This window comes from Oncorhynchus kisutch, linkage group LG14, assembly GCF_002021735.2.
Source record: "Oncorhynchus kisutch isolate 150728-3 linkage group LG14, Okis_V2, whole genome shotgun sequence".
NCBI lineage: Eukaryota > Metazoa > Chordata > Actinopteri > Salmoniformes > Salmonidae > Oncorhynchus > Oncorhynchus kisutch.
This window is the reverse complement of record NC_034187.2, coordinates 67,970,960-67,984,420: the sequence shown is the minus strand read 5'-3', so window position 1 is coordinate 67,984,420 and position 13,461 is coordinate 67,970,960. Positions and strand designations below refer to the sequence as shown.

The 13,461-nt window shown below is 45.0% G+C and overlaps 1 protein-coding gene across 2 annotated transcripts in view; it reads right to left on the bottom strand.

Annotated features, from left to right (window-relative positions):
• Window positions 1–12,435, bottom strand: part of nedd9 (neural precursor cell expressed, developmentally down-regulated 9) — a 54,233-nt gene extending 41,798 nt beyond the window's left edge. Inside the window, exon 1 of one of the 2 annotated variants that reach the window (XM_031788813.1) lies at window positions 12,367–12,435. Coding sequence is in view for 1 of the 2 variants with exons in the window: in XM_020500169.2 (XP_020355758.1) it covers window positions 10,125–10,136 (12 nt within the window). In the remaining variant the exon portion in view is untranslated. Of the gene's footprint in view, window positions 1–10,124; window positions 10,441–12,366 lie in introns of those variants that run through there. The other variant, XM_020500169.2, reaches the window with a different exon arrangement.
• Between the last annotated feature and the right edge of the window lie 1,026 nt (window positions 12,436–13,461).

Below are 13,461 nucleotides of genomic sequence, written 5' to 3'. Positions count from 1 at the left end.
TGTTTATGGTTAGGTACACATTGGAGCAACGATACGCACCGCATTGATTATATGCAACGCAGGACACTCTAGATAAACTAGTAATATCATCAACCATGTGTAGTTAACTAGTGATTATGATTGATTGTTTTTTATAAGATAAGTTTAATACTAGCTATCAACTTACCTTGGCTTCTACTGCATTTGCGTAACAGGCAGGCTCCTCGTGGAGTGCAATGTAATCAGGTGGTTAGAGCATTGGACTAGTTAACTGTAAGGTTGCAAGATTGAATCCCCCGAGCTGACAAGGTAAAAATCTGTCGTTCTGCCCCTGAACGAGGCAGTTAACCCACCGTTCCTAGGCCGTCATTGAAAATAAGAATGTGTTCTTAACTGACTTGCCTAGTAAAATAAAGATGAAATAAAGGTGTAACAAAATTATGATTTTTTTAAATGGCCAAATCGGTGTAAAAATACCGATTTCCGATTGGTATGAACACTTGAAATCAGCCCTAATTAATCGGCCATTCCGATTAATCGGTCGAACTCTAGTCTTAGTGCCAGCATCAGTCTGCGGTGGTTTATAGACAGCTATAAAAAATATAGATGCAAACTCTCTTGGTAAATAGTGTGGTCTACAGCTTACCATTAGATATTCTACCTCAGGCGAGCAAAACCTTGAGAATTCCTTAGATTTCGTATCCCTGCTGTTGTTCTAACCTGCCGAAAAAGTGTAAAACCCGCCAGCTGTATGTTAATAACGTCGTCCTTCAGCCACAACTCTGTGAAACATAAGGCATTACAGTTTTTAATGTCCCGTTGGTAGGATATACGTGCTCATAGTTAGTCTATTTTATTATCGATTGAATGTATGTTGATAGGACCGATGGTAAAGGTAGATTACCCTCTCGGCGACGGATCCTTACAAGGCACTTGGACCGTCGTCCACGATATCTCCATCTATTCCTCCTGCGAATGACGGGGATGAGGGCCTTGTCAGGTGTCTGGAGTAAATAATTCCCGTCCCGACTCGTTGAAGAAGAATTCCCCCAGTACAGGGTGAGTAATCACTGCCCTGACATCAAGAAGCTCTTTTCGGTCATAAGACACGGTGGCAGAAACATTATGTCCAAAATATGTTACAAATAACGCGATAATACATACACAATAGCACAATTGGTTACGGGATCGTAAAACGGCGGCCATCTCCTTCGGCGCCATCATGACTGCCATGAGATCTTTTCACATATCAAAGGTAAAATCGTCTATGGTTGATAGAACCCTTCCAATTTGATGTATCAGGTATTTCACAACTTCCAACATTCCACCAAGACAGCAGTAAAAGTCCAGATGAAAGCTGTATGTTGTGGGCAGGGCCAGAATTACAAGTAAAACAACATCTAAAGAGCTCCACTGACCAAAATCACAGAGTTGAGTCAGAAAGCCTATTACGTAAAACAAACGTCTTCCAGACCCTTAGGCTTCAGTTCATTAGTGTTGGGTTTATTGTCATATTGAGGTAACTCGATGTCCACTGCTCTCCTCTCCGTTTCCTCCCCATTCCCTCCTTTAACCTGCAGTAGCACTGAGGGATCTACTGCAGTCAGACCAGGACCCACCTTGCCTAGTCATCTCACGACAACACCAGCTGCCCTGCTCTCTTTCTGTCTGGACACGTAGTCAAAAGACACCCTCTACTACAGAAAACAAGATAGGAAAGTTACACTGGGGTATATTCTTTCAAATGTGTATCTAATGGCCTTCTCCGGAAGGGCTTAGCCTAGTAGTATATTGTGTAATGCAGTCCTTGACATAATTGCAAGTCATGCCAGAGCTATTTCTACTCTCAACTAATATTACGGTATTCATGTGTTCAAAGATAGGTCTCAGCTCTGGAGAGGGAGGGGGTACTATTGGGAGGAAAGGGGGGTGTAGTAGATGCCAAGGGAAGGGGGAGGGAGGGGATGTGAATGTATCCTTGTTACCCTTGGAGATATAATCCTTCAAAGCTATTGGTTAAGACGTACGATACGTTTATGGTATCTTTACAGGACCACAATTCATGGCTTCACATAGAAACAGAAAACGAGCTCTAGATTCACTTCACACTGTCCGATCAATTTCACACTCCCCAAAGAGGTCACAAAAATATAAAATGTCCTCCTCCGCCATAAAAAGGCCCAGAACATTTACTCTGTGAAAAGCAAGATATTTGCTTGTTTGCCAAGTTAAACGAGTATAAATTATGCAAACAACTAATTTGATAGAACCCAAATTCTATCTGTAATATTAAAACTGTATACAAGGCATTGTGCTGTGAAAGCTGAGATGGAAGAATGCCAGCAGTGTGGACCCCCGTGGCTGGACCCCCGTGTTCGCAGCTGACAAGGTCCTTGTAGTTTGACATCAAGATAGAGTCACAAATGGCTCCCTATTCTCTATATAGTGCACTACTTTTGACCAGGGCCCATATTCACAAAGCGTCTCAGAGTAGGAGTACTGATCTTGGATCAGTTTTGCCATAAGTAATAAGAGCGGGGACCTAATTTTAGATCAGCATTCCTACATGACGGCGCTTTGTGAATATGGCATCTGGGCCTATAGTGCTCTGGTCAAAAGTAGTGCACTATACAGGGAACAGGGAGCTATTTGGGAAACACCCTAATGGCTGTCCAATCTCCACAGGGATGAACTAAGCTGACAGGGGCCTTGCTAGCTAGACTACCTCTGAAAGGATCACCCTGTGAAATGCTTGGCATTCTTAAGGGAGAAGAGCTCTTTTTGCACAATGCCACACACACACACCACACACTGAAAAGACTGTGAACTCTTGGTATGCCCCCTGGCAGGGGACAACCCTTGTAGCCAATGAGAGGAGGCACCTTGAAACAATCAAGTGCATCTTTTAACTAACCTTTCCTCCATGCACAATTGCACATTCCTCCAGAATGTTTTTTCTCATAGGAAGCTCCTTGACCCAACCGCCCCACCCCACCCCCCATCCCTCTATACACCCAACTCTATTTACACTCCCTCCGCCTACCCACTTCCTATTTCTTTCATTTTCTTTTCCTTTCAATATTAGAAAACCCCCTCCTCCCTCCTCAATCACTCTCTGGCTGAACAATGTTTTCTCTCCGCTCTCCTCTGCCCCACTCTCTTTGGACCACTGCCTGGAACCTGAGACCGTAAAAAAAAGAGAGCGAGACAGAAAAAAAACACACCCCAGAAGAACTTTGGTTCACCTAATCACTCTTCACTGGTTTTGGAGCTATTTCTGCCACGGTTATGTAAGTCTCAAAAGAACCAGTGAAAAGGGGGTGGATGGTGTAAGACTATGGGACGGGTGTGTACTGTGTATATGTCCGTGTTTTTTGGATAGGGTGGGAAGGGGTCTCCTTTCCTCTCGTCCCAGAAAATAACATTTGTGTCGTAACACCCTTAAATGCCAAGGGCCACATCATTCAAACTCTCTCGCGCTCTCGCAATTAAATTAAAATGGGCTTTATTAGCATGGGAAACATATGTTTACATTGCCAAAGCAATTCAATTAAAATAAACAAAAGTTAAATATATATATATATAAATATAGCTCTCGCTCTCTCTCTCTCTGTCATACAACCCCCCCCCCTCTCACTCTCTGTCATACAACCCCCCCCCTCTCTCTCTCTCTGTCATACAACCCCCCCCCTCTCTCACTCTCTGTCATACAACCCCCCCCCCTCTCTCACTCTCTGTCATACAACCCCCCCCCCTCTCTCACTCTCTGTCATACAACCCCCCCCCCTCTCTCACTCTCTGTCATACAACCCCCCCCCTCTCTCACTCTCTGTCATACAACCCCCCCCCCTCTCTCACTCTCTGTCATACAACCCCCCCCCTCTCTCACTCTCTGTCATACAACCCCCCCCCTCTCTCACTCTCTGTCATACAACCCCCCCCTCTCTCACTCTCTGTCATACAACCCCCCCCCTCTCTCTCTCTCTGTCATACAACCCCCCCCTCTCTCACTCTCTGTCATACAACCCCCCCCCTCTCTCACTCTCTGTCATACAACCCCCCCCCCTCTCTCACTCTCTGTCATACAACCCCCCCTCTCTCATTCTCTCACTCTCTGTCATACAACCCCCCCCCTCTCTCACTCTCTGTCATACAACCCCCCCCCCTCTCTCTCTCTCTGTCATACAACCCCCCCCCCTCTCTCTCTCTCTGTCATACAACCCCCCCCCCCTCTCTCTCTCTCTGTCATACAACCCCCCCCCCTCTCTCTCTCTCTGTCATACAACCCCCCCCCCTCTCTCTCTCTCTGTCATACAACCCCCCCCCCTCTCTCACTCTCTGTCATACAACCCCCCCCCCTCTCTCACTCTCTGTCATACAACCCCCCCCCCTCTCTCACTCTCTGTCATACAACCCCCCCCCCCTCTCTCTCTCTCTGTCATACAACCCCCCCCCCTCTCTCACTCTCTGTCATACAACCCCCCCCCCCTCTCTCTCTCTCTGTCATACAACCCCCCCCCCTCTCTCTCTCTCTGTCATACAACCCCCCCCTCTCTCTCTCTCTGTCATACAACCCCCCCCTCTCTCTCTCTCTGTCATACAACCCCCCCCCTCTCTCTCTCTCTCTGTCATACAACCCCCCCCTCTCTCACTCTCTGTCATACAACCCCCCCCCCCTCTCTCTCTCTCTGTCATACAACCCCCCCCCTCTCTCTCTCTCTGTCATACAACCCCCCCCTCTCTCTCTCTCTGTCATACAACCCCCCCCCTCTCTCACTCTCTGTCATACAACCCCCCCCCCTCTCTCTCTCTCTGTCATACAACCCCCCCCCTCTCTCTCTCTCTGTCATACAACCCCCCCCTCTCTCACTCTCTGTCATACAACCCCCCCCTCTCTCTCTCTCTGTCATACAACCCCCCCCTCTCTCTCTCTCTGTCATACAACCCCCCCCCCCCTCTCTCACTCTCTGTCATACAACCCCCCCCCTCTCTCACTCTCTGTCATACAACCCCCCCCCCTCTCTCACTCTCTGTCATACAACCCCCCCCCTCTCTCACTCTCTGTCATACAACCCCCCCCCTCTCTCTCTCTCTGTCATACAACCCCCCCCTCTCTCTCTCTCTGTCATACAACCCCCCCCCTCTCTCACTCTCTGTCATACAACCCCCCCCCCCTCTCTCACTCTCTGTCATACAACCCCCCCCCTCTCTCACTCTCTGTCATACAACCCCCCCCCTCTCTCACTCTCTGTCATACAACCCCCCCTCTCTCACTCTCTGTCATACAAACCCCCCCCCCTCTCTCACTCTCTGTCATACAAACCCCCCCCCTCTCTCACTCTCTGTCATACAAACCCCCCCCCTCTCTCACTCTCTGTCATACAACCCCCCCCCCCCTCTCTCACTCTCTGTCATACAACCCCCCCCTCTCTCACTCTCTGTCATACAACCCCCCCCCTCTCTCACTCTCTGTCATACAACCCCCCCCCCCCCTCTCTCACTCTCTGTCATACAACCCCCCCCCTCTCTCACTCTCTGTCATACAACCCCCCCCCTCTCTCACTCTCTGTCATACAACCCCCCCCTCTCTCACTCTCTGTCATACAACCCCCCCCCCCTCTCTCTCTGTCCTCCCTCCCCCCATTTCCGTGTTATGAATCCCTTAACCCTACTCACTTAGTCAGTGAGGCAGCCAGAAGTCTCTGTCTGTACAGACTCGTCCTGGGGGGATTACGTGCATTAGAGGACCTATGGAAACCGAGCCCTTCCCCTCACACCTGCCCACCTGTCGGAAAACATCTCTGATGTCACAGACAAAGGCTACTGCCGGATACACCCACCAGTAGCGGTGTGTAGGTAAAATCAACAGGAAAAAAAAGCCATATTACAACCTGTGTTGTGATAATTGTGTTGTTGGCTCTGTAACCTCTTAGTTCATATGCCTTGTCACGTCATATATAGGCCCAAGGTCGAGACAATAAGAAGACACAGTGGCTGAATAAATTCAACCACACCTTTGTTTCATGACAAAACCGGAGAGCAACATCTGTCCGGTGGAGTCCACAAAGCATATTGCATGTAACAAACAGTTACATAACCTACAGCAGGGTCAAGCAAGTTCATGTTTACACAACTTTTGATTTAAAACACTAGAGTTACTGCAAGGCGCAAAGAAAACAGGAGCTGCCTCCATTTCAACTTCAACATCTCAACATCATAAAATCCCCTATGCTTAGTCTAATACAGTGACCACTAAAAGATTACGAAAAAGATTTAGCCCAATCAACATAAGCTAAATAGCATATGTGTGTGTGGTAGAAAAAACAACGTCAATACCATCCTCCTCTCTTTCATGTTGACGAAACGGTCTATGACATACAATACAAGCTTTTAGTTTTTGTTGTCCTTGGCTACCTGGCTAAAATGCTTGCTCGCTAGCCTAACTTCCTTTCATGGGCAACGATTAGCTAGTTAACATTAGTATAATACATATAGCTACATATTGAACTTCCATCTGCTCATGCCAGAGGCACAATGTATGAATTTATGATTGGATCAGAATTGGCATTATAATCACTGGCCCAGTACAGAGAATTAAGTAGAACCACAAGTCCAAATCCCTATCTCCATCCATGGCTAATTTAGGAAAGGGACCATTTTAGCTACGGAGGACAACAACACAACAAGAGTTTTGTTCTGTCAATGACGTTTGGCTTTTGTAACCTTTATTTAACTAGGCAAGTCAGTTAAGAACAAATTCTTATTTACAATGACGGCCTACCCCGGCCAAAACCGGACGACGCTGTGCCAATTGTGCGCCGTCCTATAGGACTCCCAATCACGGCCAGATATGATACAGCCTGGATTGATGTGATCTGATTGGATTCCATATATACTTTTTTGTGCCAGGACCATTCACATTTGAGCTCACTCAGTTTAGCTCAACGCTGATTGGCTATTCTTGTATATTTTTTTTATCAAGGGATGCCAAATGCTCGCTGGCTTCCCTTGCATTCAGTGATACGGGCAGCAACAATATCATACTATTTTTGACCAAACGTGATCCAGCCACATAAGCTCTACTTGGACACATAGGATGCATGCCAAAATGGCACCCTATTCCCTATATAGTGCACTACTTTTGATCAGAGCCCTATTTCATATATCGAGAGTTTGGGACTATAAGGTTCTAGCTGCATTTTTGTCAAAATGTAGTTATTGATGTAGCCTTTTTCTGTTCAATGTTCTCTACCTATATAGTACTCTAAAAACCTAAATTCATGTTGTTAAGTTCAAAAGAATACAGATTAAAATTGCTGACACAAATCAAACCGACGAGGGTTCGGAACTTTGAAGTAAATTATCTCAGAATCATCTTTTTGCAGATAGAACCTTATAGTCCCAAACTCTCAATGTAGTCGACTACTTGTGACTGGCCCCTGGTCAAAAGTAGCACACTATATAGTAGGGATGCACGATATATCGGTGAACATATTGGAATCTGCCGGTATTAGCTAAAAATGGCAACATCGGTATTGGCCGATGTCTAGTTTAACACCCCGATGTGCAAAACCGATGTCAAAGCTGACGTGCATATCTATATAATGTAGGTACATGATGTAATGACGCCACGTAAAATGTTGTGCTATACTTAACTTCAGCGCTTCAGCGCTATGAATAATTCACCCTCAGTAAGAGTGTATAGGGACATCTGATAGAGAGGACATAAAACGTCCTGTAAATATTTAACTGAAATAAAGTGGGCTACATCACAAGAAGCAGGCTGTAAACTGTAAACCTAAGTGGCTGACTCTGGAGCAGAGAGCAAATACATTATGGCTACGTCCCAAATGTGCACCCTATTCACTATGTGGTGCATTTCAAAGGGAATATGGTGCCATTTAGTGAAGGGTGAAGGGATAGTCCGCGACTGACCTATCCCAGCCTGGTGTGCATCCGCCCTTTCCCTGCACTGTTGCGTAATACAGCGAGGTTATCGCAGAATGGTGTTGGTTGTGGCAGGCTGACTGTATTATTGCTAAGCTCTTTCAGGCAGAAGTGAGAGAGTAGAGAGAAGATAGGTTTACTGCATCAGAGGGTATGGCTGGCAGCATACCAATCCAAGCCCAACAGGGCCTGATAACAAACCCTGTAGCCCTGACCTACACAGCCCTATATTACTCTAGATAGCTTGTGGATAGCTGGAATGCGGTTTTAACCAATCAGCATTCAGGATTAGACCCATCCATTGTATAAAACCCTATATTACTCTAGGAATGAGGAAACCAGGTTAGAAGAACAGACCAATAATGCAACATACTGTACATAGGCATGCTGCAAACACACATAGCACACATGACGACGCAATCACTAGGCCCTTGGGGAAGGACTGCATGTGCCATGTGCTCAGAAGTGTGAAGTGGAATTCAGCCAAGTGAGTTATCATCTACCACTAATCTAGATTTGGGGTCTTTTCACCGTGACTAAGGCCAAACCAAGCCTCTACAGCATTGTGTTAACTTTACACTGAAGTCATTGGCTCTTGATACTACTGAATCACCAGGAAACTACTTCGCAGCTTTGCAAGAGAGAGCTGTGAGTTCTGGCTTTTCTAATATGGTATTATGACACAGACTTCAGACCCAAGCACACGTCTCCAATAGAGAAGAAAAGAGGACGGAGTGAAATAACACTTAGCTGGGAAAGCACATGGGTGGTTATTTCAGTAAGTACAGTACCACAGAGGAATCCAAACAGCACGGCCAGTTTCATAACGGTTTGCCAGCTCTCTTGCCAGGTGCCCTACATTCCCCAGATAGTGTGAAGTAGACAAAAGCATTCCATTCAAGAAGATCTGTGAACCTCATACCATAGTAGGAAGTTGATCTTCCCATAAGCTCCAGACAGTGCCAGTGTTAATGGTGAATGAACAGAATAGAACTATACAGAGGCCAGGTTTCCTTGGCTTGAGATTTAAGAGACAGACAGACCCATGCCTTCAAGGCAGGGTTTTATGTTAATGCTGACACAGGCCCTGATTGCCAGTGCAATCTCAGTTACTCCTTACTTTACAGAGCTCATGGACAGTGCAGTCTATTGATTTATACAATCTAAGCAGCTTAAAAAAAAAACATGAATAGGCTAAGTTCTAGAAACATTTATGAATTATGACTGGGTTGCATGTTACAACAGGCTGAGGCCAGTCCACCATACAAGGCAGAATTGAACACATATGATGTCAGTGCTTGGACTCACAGGTCACACCCTCAAAGTAGAAAGGTTAAATCCACTCCACTGAATGTCTCGTTTGTTCGTCAGTCCTTGAGTGTAAACTAAATGTATTTCCCAAACAATGCTACAGGCAAGGTCGAATGGGCAGCAGGGAGAGAACGCAGCCAGAGATTGTATCCTTTAAGCGCTACTAAGTAACCTGAGTCGATGCAAATTTTTATTACCCGCGATGAAGGTACACTGGCGTTCACTGTCAACGCAAGGTCATTTGATTGCCCCATAATAAATCATTACTTACCCTATCTAAGAGAATTCTTAGATAGGCAGCTGCTATTCATTTCCCTCGATCCAAACGTCACTGCGTTAGTTATATAGTGTGGCTTTAAATCCCACATAGCCTACGTACAGAGAAAGTAACGGGACCTATATGTATGCCAATGTAGTTCACAATATCCTTGTGTATGACTTGTGGAGACCAAAGACCGAACCAAGAGTAGACCACAGAGTATCATCTCTGCGTTGACAGCCCAAGTCTGCGGTGGGCTGAATGCAATCTACTTATGTAACATTGTTACAACAAAAGATTGATACAACGGTTTAACATTGTTACAACTATGTTGTTACAACAATGTAATGTTACAGCACCCATTGACATAATCAGTCCATCATTTCAACCCTCTGTTTATCTTCAAAGAAACGATGACTTGATGATTGCTATTGTATTCACTCTATGGAACATTGCTTTGTGGTTAAAAACTGTTATGACTTTTTCCAATTAAGTTTATTCTAGAAGAGCCAAAATATTGTTGTTACACTAGGTTATGGTGACAAACCCAATACATTCATTACACTCTCATCACGGAGAATTTCTGGAGAAGTAATTTCATTGCATTGCATTGAGGCGAGTCACTTACTTTGTACTTCATTTTGAGCGCCTACAGCTCGTCTTCTCTCAGACTCCGGGAAAGTGTAAAATATCCGCTTTCGCGTCAAAGAGAAAACATCTGAATGCTGCAACGAAACGTTTTCTTTGCGATCAAACAGCCATGAAGAGTTGGTAAGTGGTAAAGACAATAAAAAGCGAATGTTTCCTTCAATGATTTCCAATCCAGTTGCCCGTATCACTGTGGTTCTGCAATATACTTCTGCTAGCCCGCTGTAGGAGAATGCGTTTACTTACTACATGACTCCCTCTTAGCTCATTTACATAATGCGGATCTCATTGGTCAAATCCGTACTGGTACCCCCCCCCCCAACCCCCCACCGAACGTCATAAAATAAATGGTCTGCTAAAATGGAAATGTCCATGCCTATTGACTTGAAGCAAGGACCAAAATGTATTGTATTATAAATCAAGGTCTTATGCTTGGTGCAAGGTACAGAAGGCTAATACTATGGCCTACTTAGAAAAGTCTTTAGAATCCTATAGGCACCACATTGAGAGCAGAAATGCAGTTCGACCAGCAGAGCTCACCTGATGCTCCCGAGCTAGGAATTACATTACTCTCTAATCCTTTGATTAAGCACAATGTTTTACACATCTGAAACTTGAAACATCAAGACATGTATATATGCTGCATAAATGAGCAAAGTCTTACTGAGCAAATGGCCTATCAAAGAGTCAAGTGTTATACCTGAGGAAAGCAGCCACTGCCGTGTCATCCACACCAGGTATTCTTAACACTTTGGGTGTTAACTGGTGCTGATAGGGGGGATGAACAGAATCCATTCATTTTCAATGAGAGAGAAGCTAAGTCGGTGAGAGAACGTTGTGTGATGTGAGCATGTGCGAGGGAGAGTGAACAAGGTGGGAAGTCAATTGAGGAAAGCGGAACTGTATGCAAATATTCCACGACATCGCAGCGCTATTGACCAGTCGAACTTCACTATAGCTTCCAGCCCCTATAGGATTGGCTGATGATACCTAACACTACCTCGCATGCTTGCTAGCACCCACAAGAGCGCGAAGCTAGCAAGGCGAGGCGAAATCGAAGTGATAATTAATCAAGGCAGTAACCACCCCAACTAATACAGTTCAATCGAAACCATGGTTAACCATACAATAAGAATAGTTGCCATCCACCTGCCAGGCCCACACAGTCAGACTGAGCAAAGACAAATAAATAATACTCCTTCAACCCCCCCCACCCATCAGCACCACCCAAAACACGGCATGTTGTTCAATGATGATGAAATTAAACAATTAAGCCTACTATGTTCGTTCCACAGCCTCATGAGAGAGGTCAGACCGTTGGAGCGCTCAGGGGACAGGAACACAGCGCTCAAGGGACAGGAACTTGTTTGATTTCATCATCATTGATTTCATCATCACTGAACAACATGAAGTGGCTTTGAAACCAAAGTAAATTTCCAAAATATAGACATGGTAGAGATGGTGAAGGTGAATTTGTGCAAGCAGGACATGAGTGGAGAAAGAGTGGGTGAAGTTGGAGCAAGACATCCCAGAAGGCTGTCTAGGTATTGTGTCCATCAAGTACAGGGTTTCATCATAGAACTAACTTACCCAATATGACACACACACACACACACACACACACACACACACACACACACACACACACACACACACACACACACACACACACACACACACACACGTAGCATTTGGCCTACCAGTTTTGAGGTTTATGTGATGGAGGGAGGCAAAGGAAGTAGTAAAGTATGATGCTTTTAGCAAGATAAGGCTCCAACAGAGTTTCAGTTTCTATAATGATAGATTGTTATTCAGCAATTTAATAAACATACATTTCTGAACTATTTATAAATTATCCATGTCAAAAAAGTGTTAGGCTTGGTTGTTTATCAGTAGCTTCTACTTTTTGTCTCGACATTGAGTGGACTTTAACATAATATTCATGATAACTTATCTTTTTTTCCCTGATAGACCCACACATGGACCTTGATCATGCTGTTTTGTTGTTTTATCGCCCAGTAAGTTCAACCACCCAACAGCATCTGCAAAGAAAACTCTAAATCAGCCCCCCAAAACAAATGTTCTGCCTAACCACCTACTTTTCTCAAGATGTAATGGTAAATGCATTCTTCAATTATAGACATAAGATGATGAGTTATTGTGCTTATAACGGAGTAATCAACAAAACACAACCTAAACAACTTTAAATCAAGTGGACTTACCCAGTCGTTGTGTGTGCAGTGTAGTAGTGTAACAACGCAGATGAGACTTAAGATGTGGCTTAGAGCATGGGGTTCATACATACAGTAAGAAAAGAGAGGTGAGAAACAACGCCCTAGTGAGCATCTATCTGAGCTGAGAGAGAGCTTGGCGGGAAGGACTTTGTTTCAACACCCTGTGTCATCCCAAACATGTGGTTAGACACACCACACTGTACTAAGAACCAAGAACAGATATAGCCCTTGGTTTACTCCAGACCTGACTGCCCTCGATCAGCACAAAAACATCCTGTGGTCTACTGCACTGGCAATGAATAGTCCCTGTGATATGCAACTTTTCAGGGAAGTCAGGAACCAATACACACAGTCAGTTAGGGAAGCAAAGGCTAGATTTTTCAAACAGAAATGTGCATACAGTAGCTCTAACTCCAAAAAGTTCTGGGACAATGTAAAGTACATGGAGAATAAAAGCATCTCCTCCCAGCTGCACACTGCACCCAGGCTAAGAAACACTGTCACCATCACAATAATCCACAATAATTGAGAATTTCAACAAGCATTTCTCTACGGCTAGCCATGCTTTCCTCCTGGCTACCCCAACCCCAGCCAAGAGCTCTGCACCCCTCACAGCAACTTGCCCAAGCCTCCCCAGCTTCTCCTTCACCCAAATCCAGACAGCAGATGTTCTGAAAGAGCTGCAAAACCTGGAACTGTACAAATCAGCTGGGCTAGACAATCTGTACCCTCTCTTTCTAAAATTATCCGCCACCATTGTTGCAACCCCTATTACTAGTCTATTCAACCTCTCTTTCGTTTCATCAGAGATTCCTAAAGATGGGAAAGCTGCCGCGGTTACAGACCTATATCCATCCTGCCCTGCCTTTCTAAAGTCTTTGAAAGCCACGTTAACAAACAGATCACTGACCATTTTGAATCCCACCGTACCTTCTCCGCTGTGCAATCCGGTTTTCATAGCTGGTCACGGATGCACCTTAGCCACGTTCAAGCTACTAAACAATATCATAACCACCATCGATAAGGCTTTCAACTCCATATTCTTATCGGCAGACTCAACAGCCTTGGTTTCTCAAATGACTG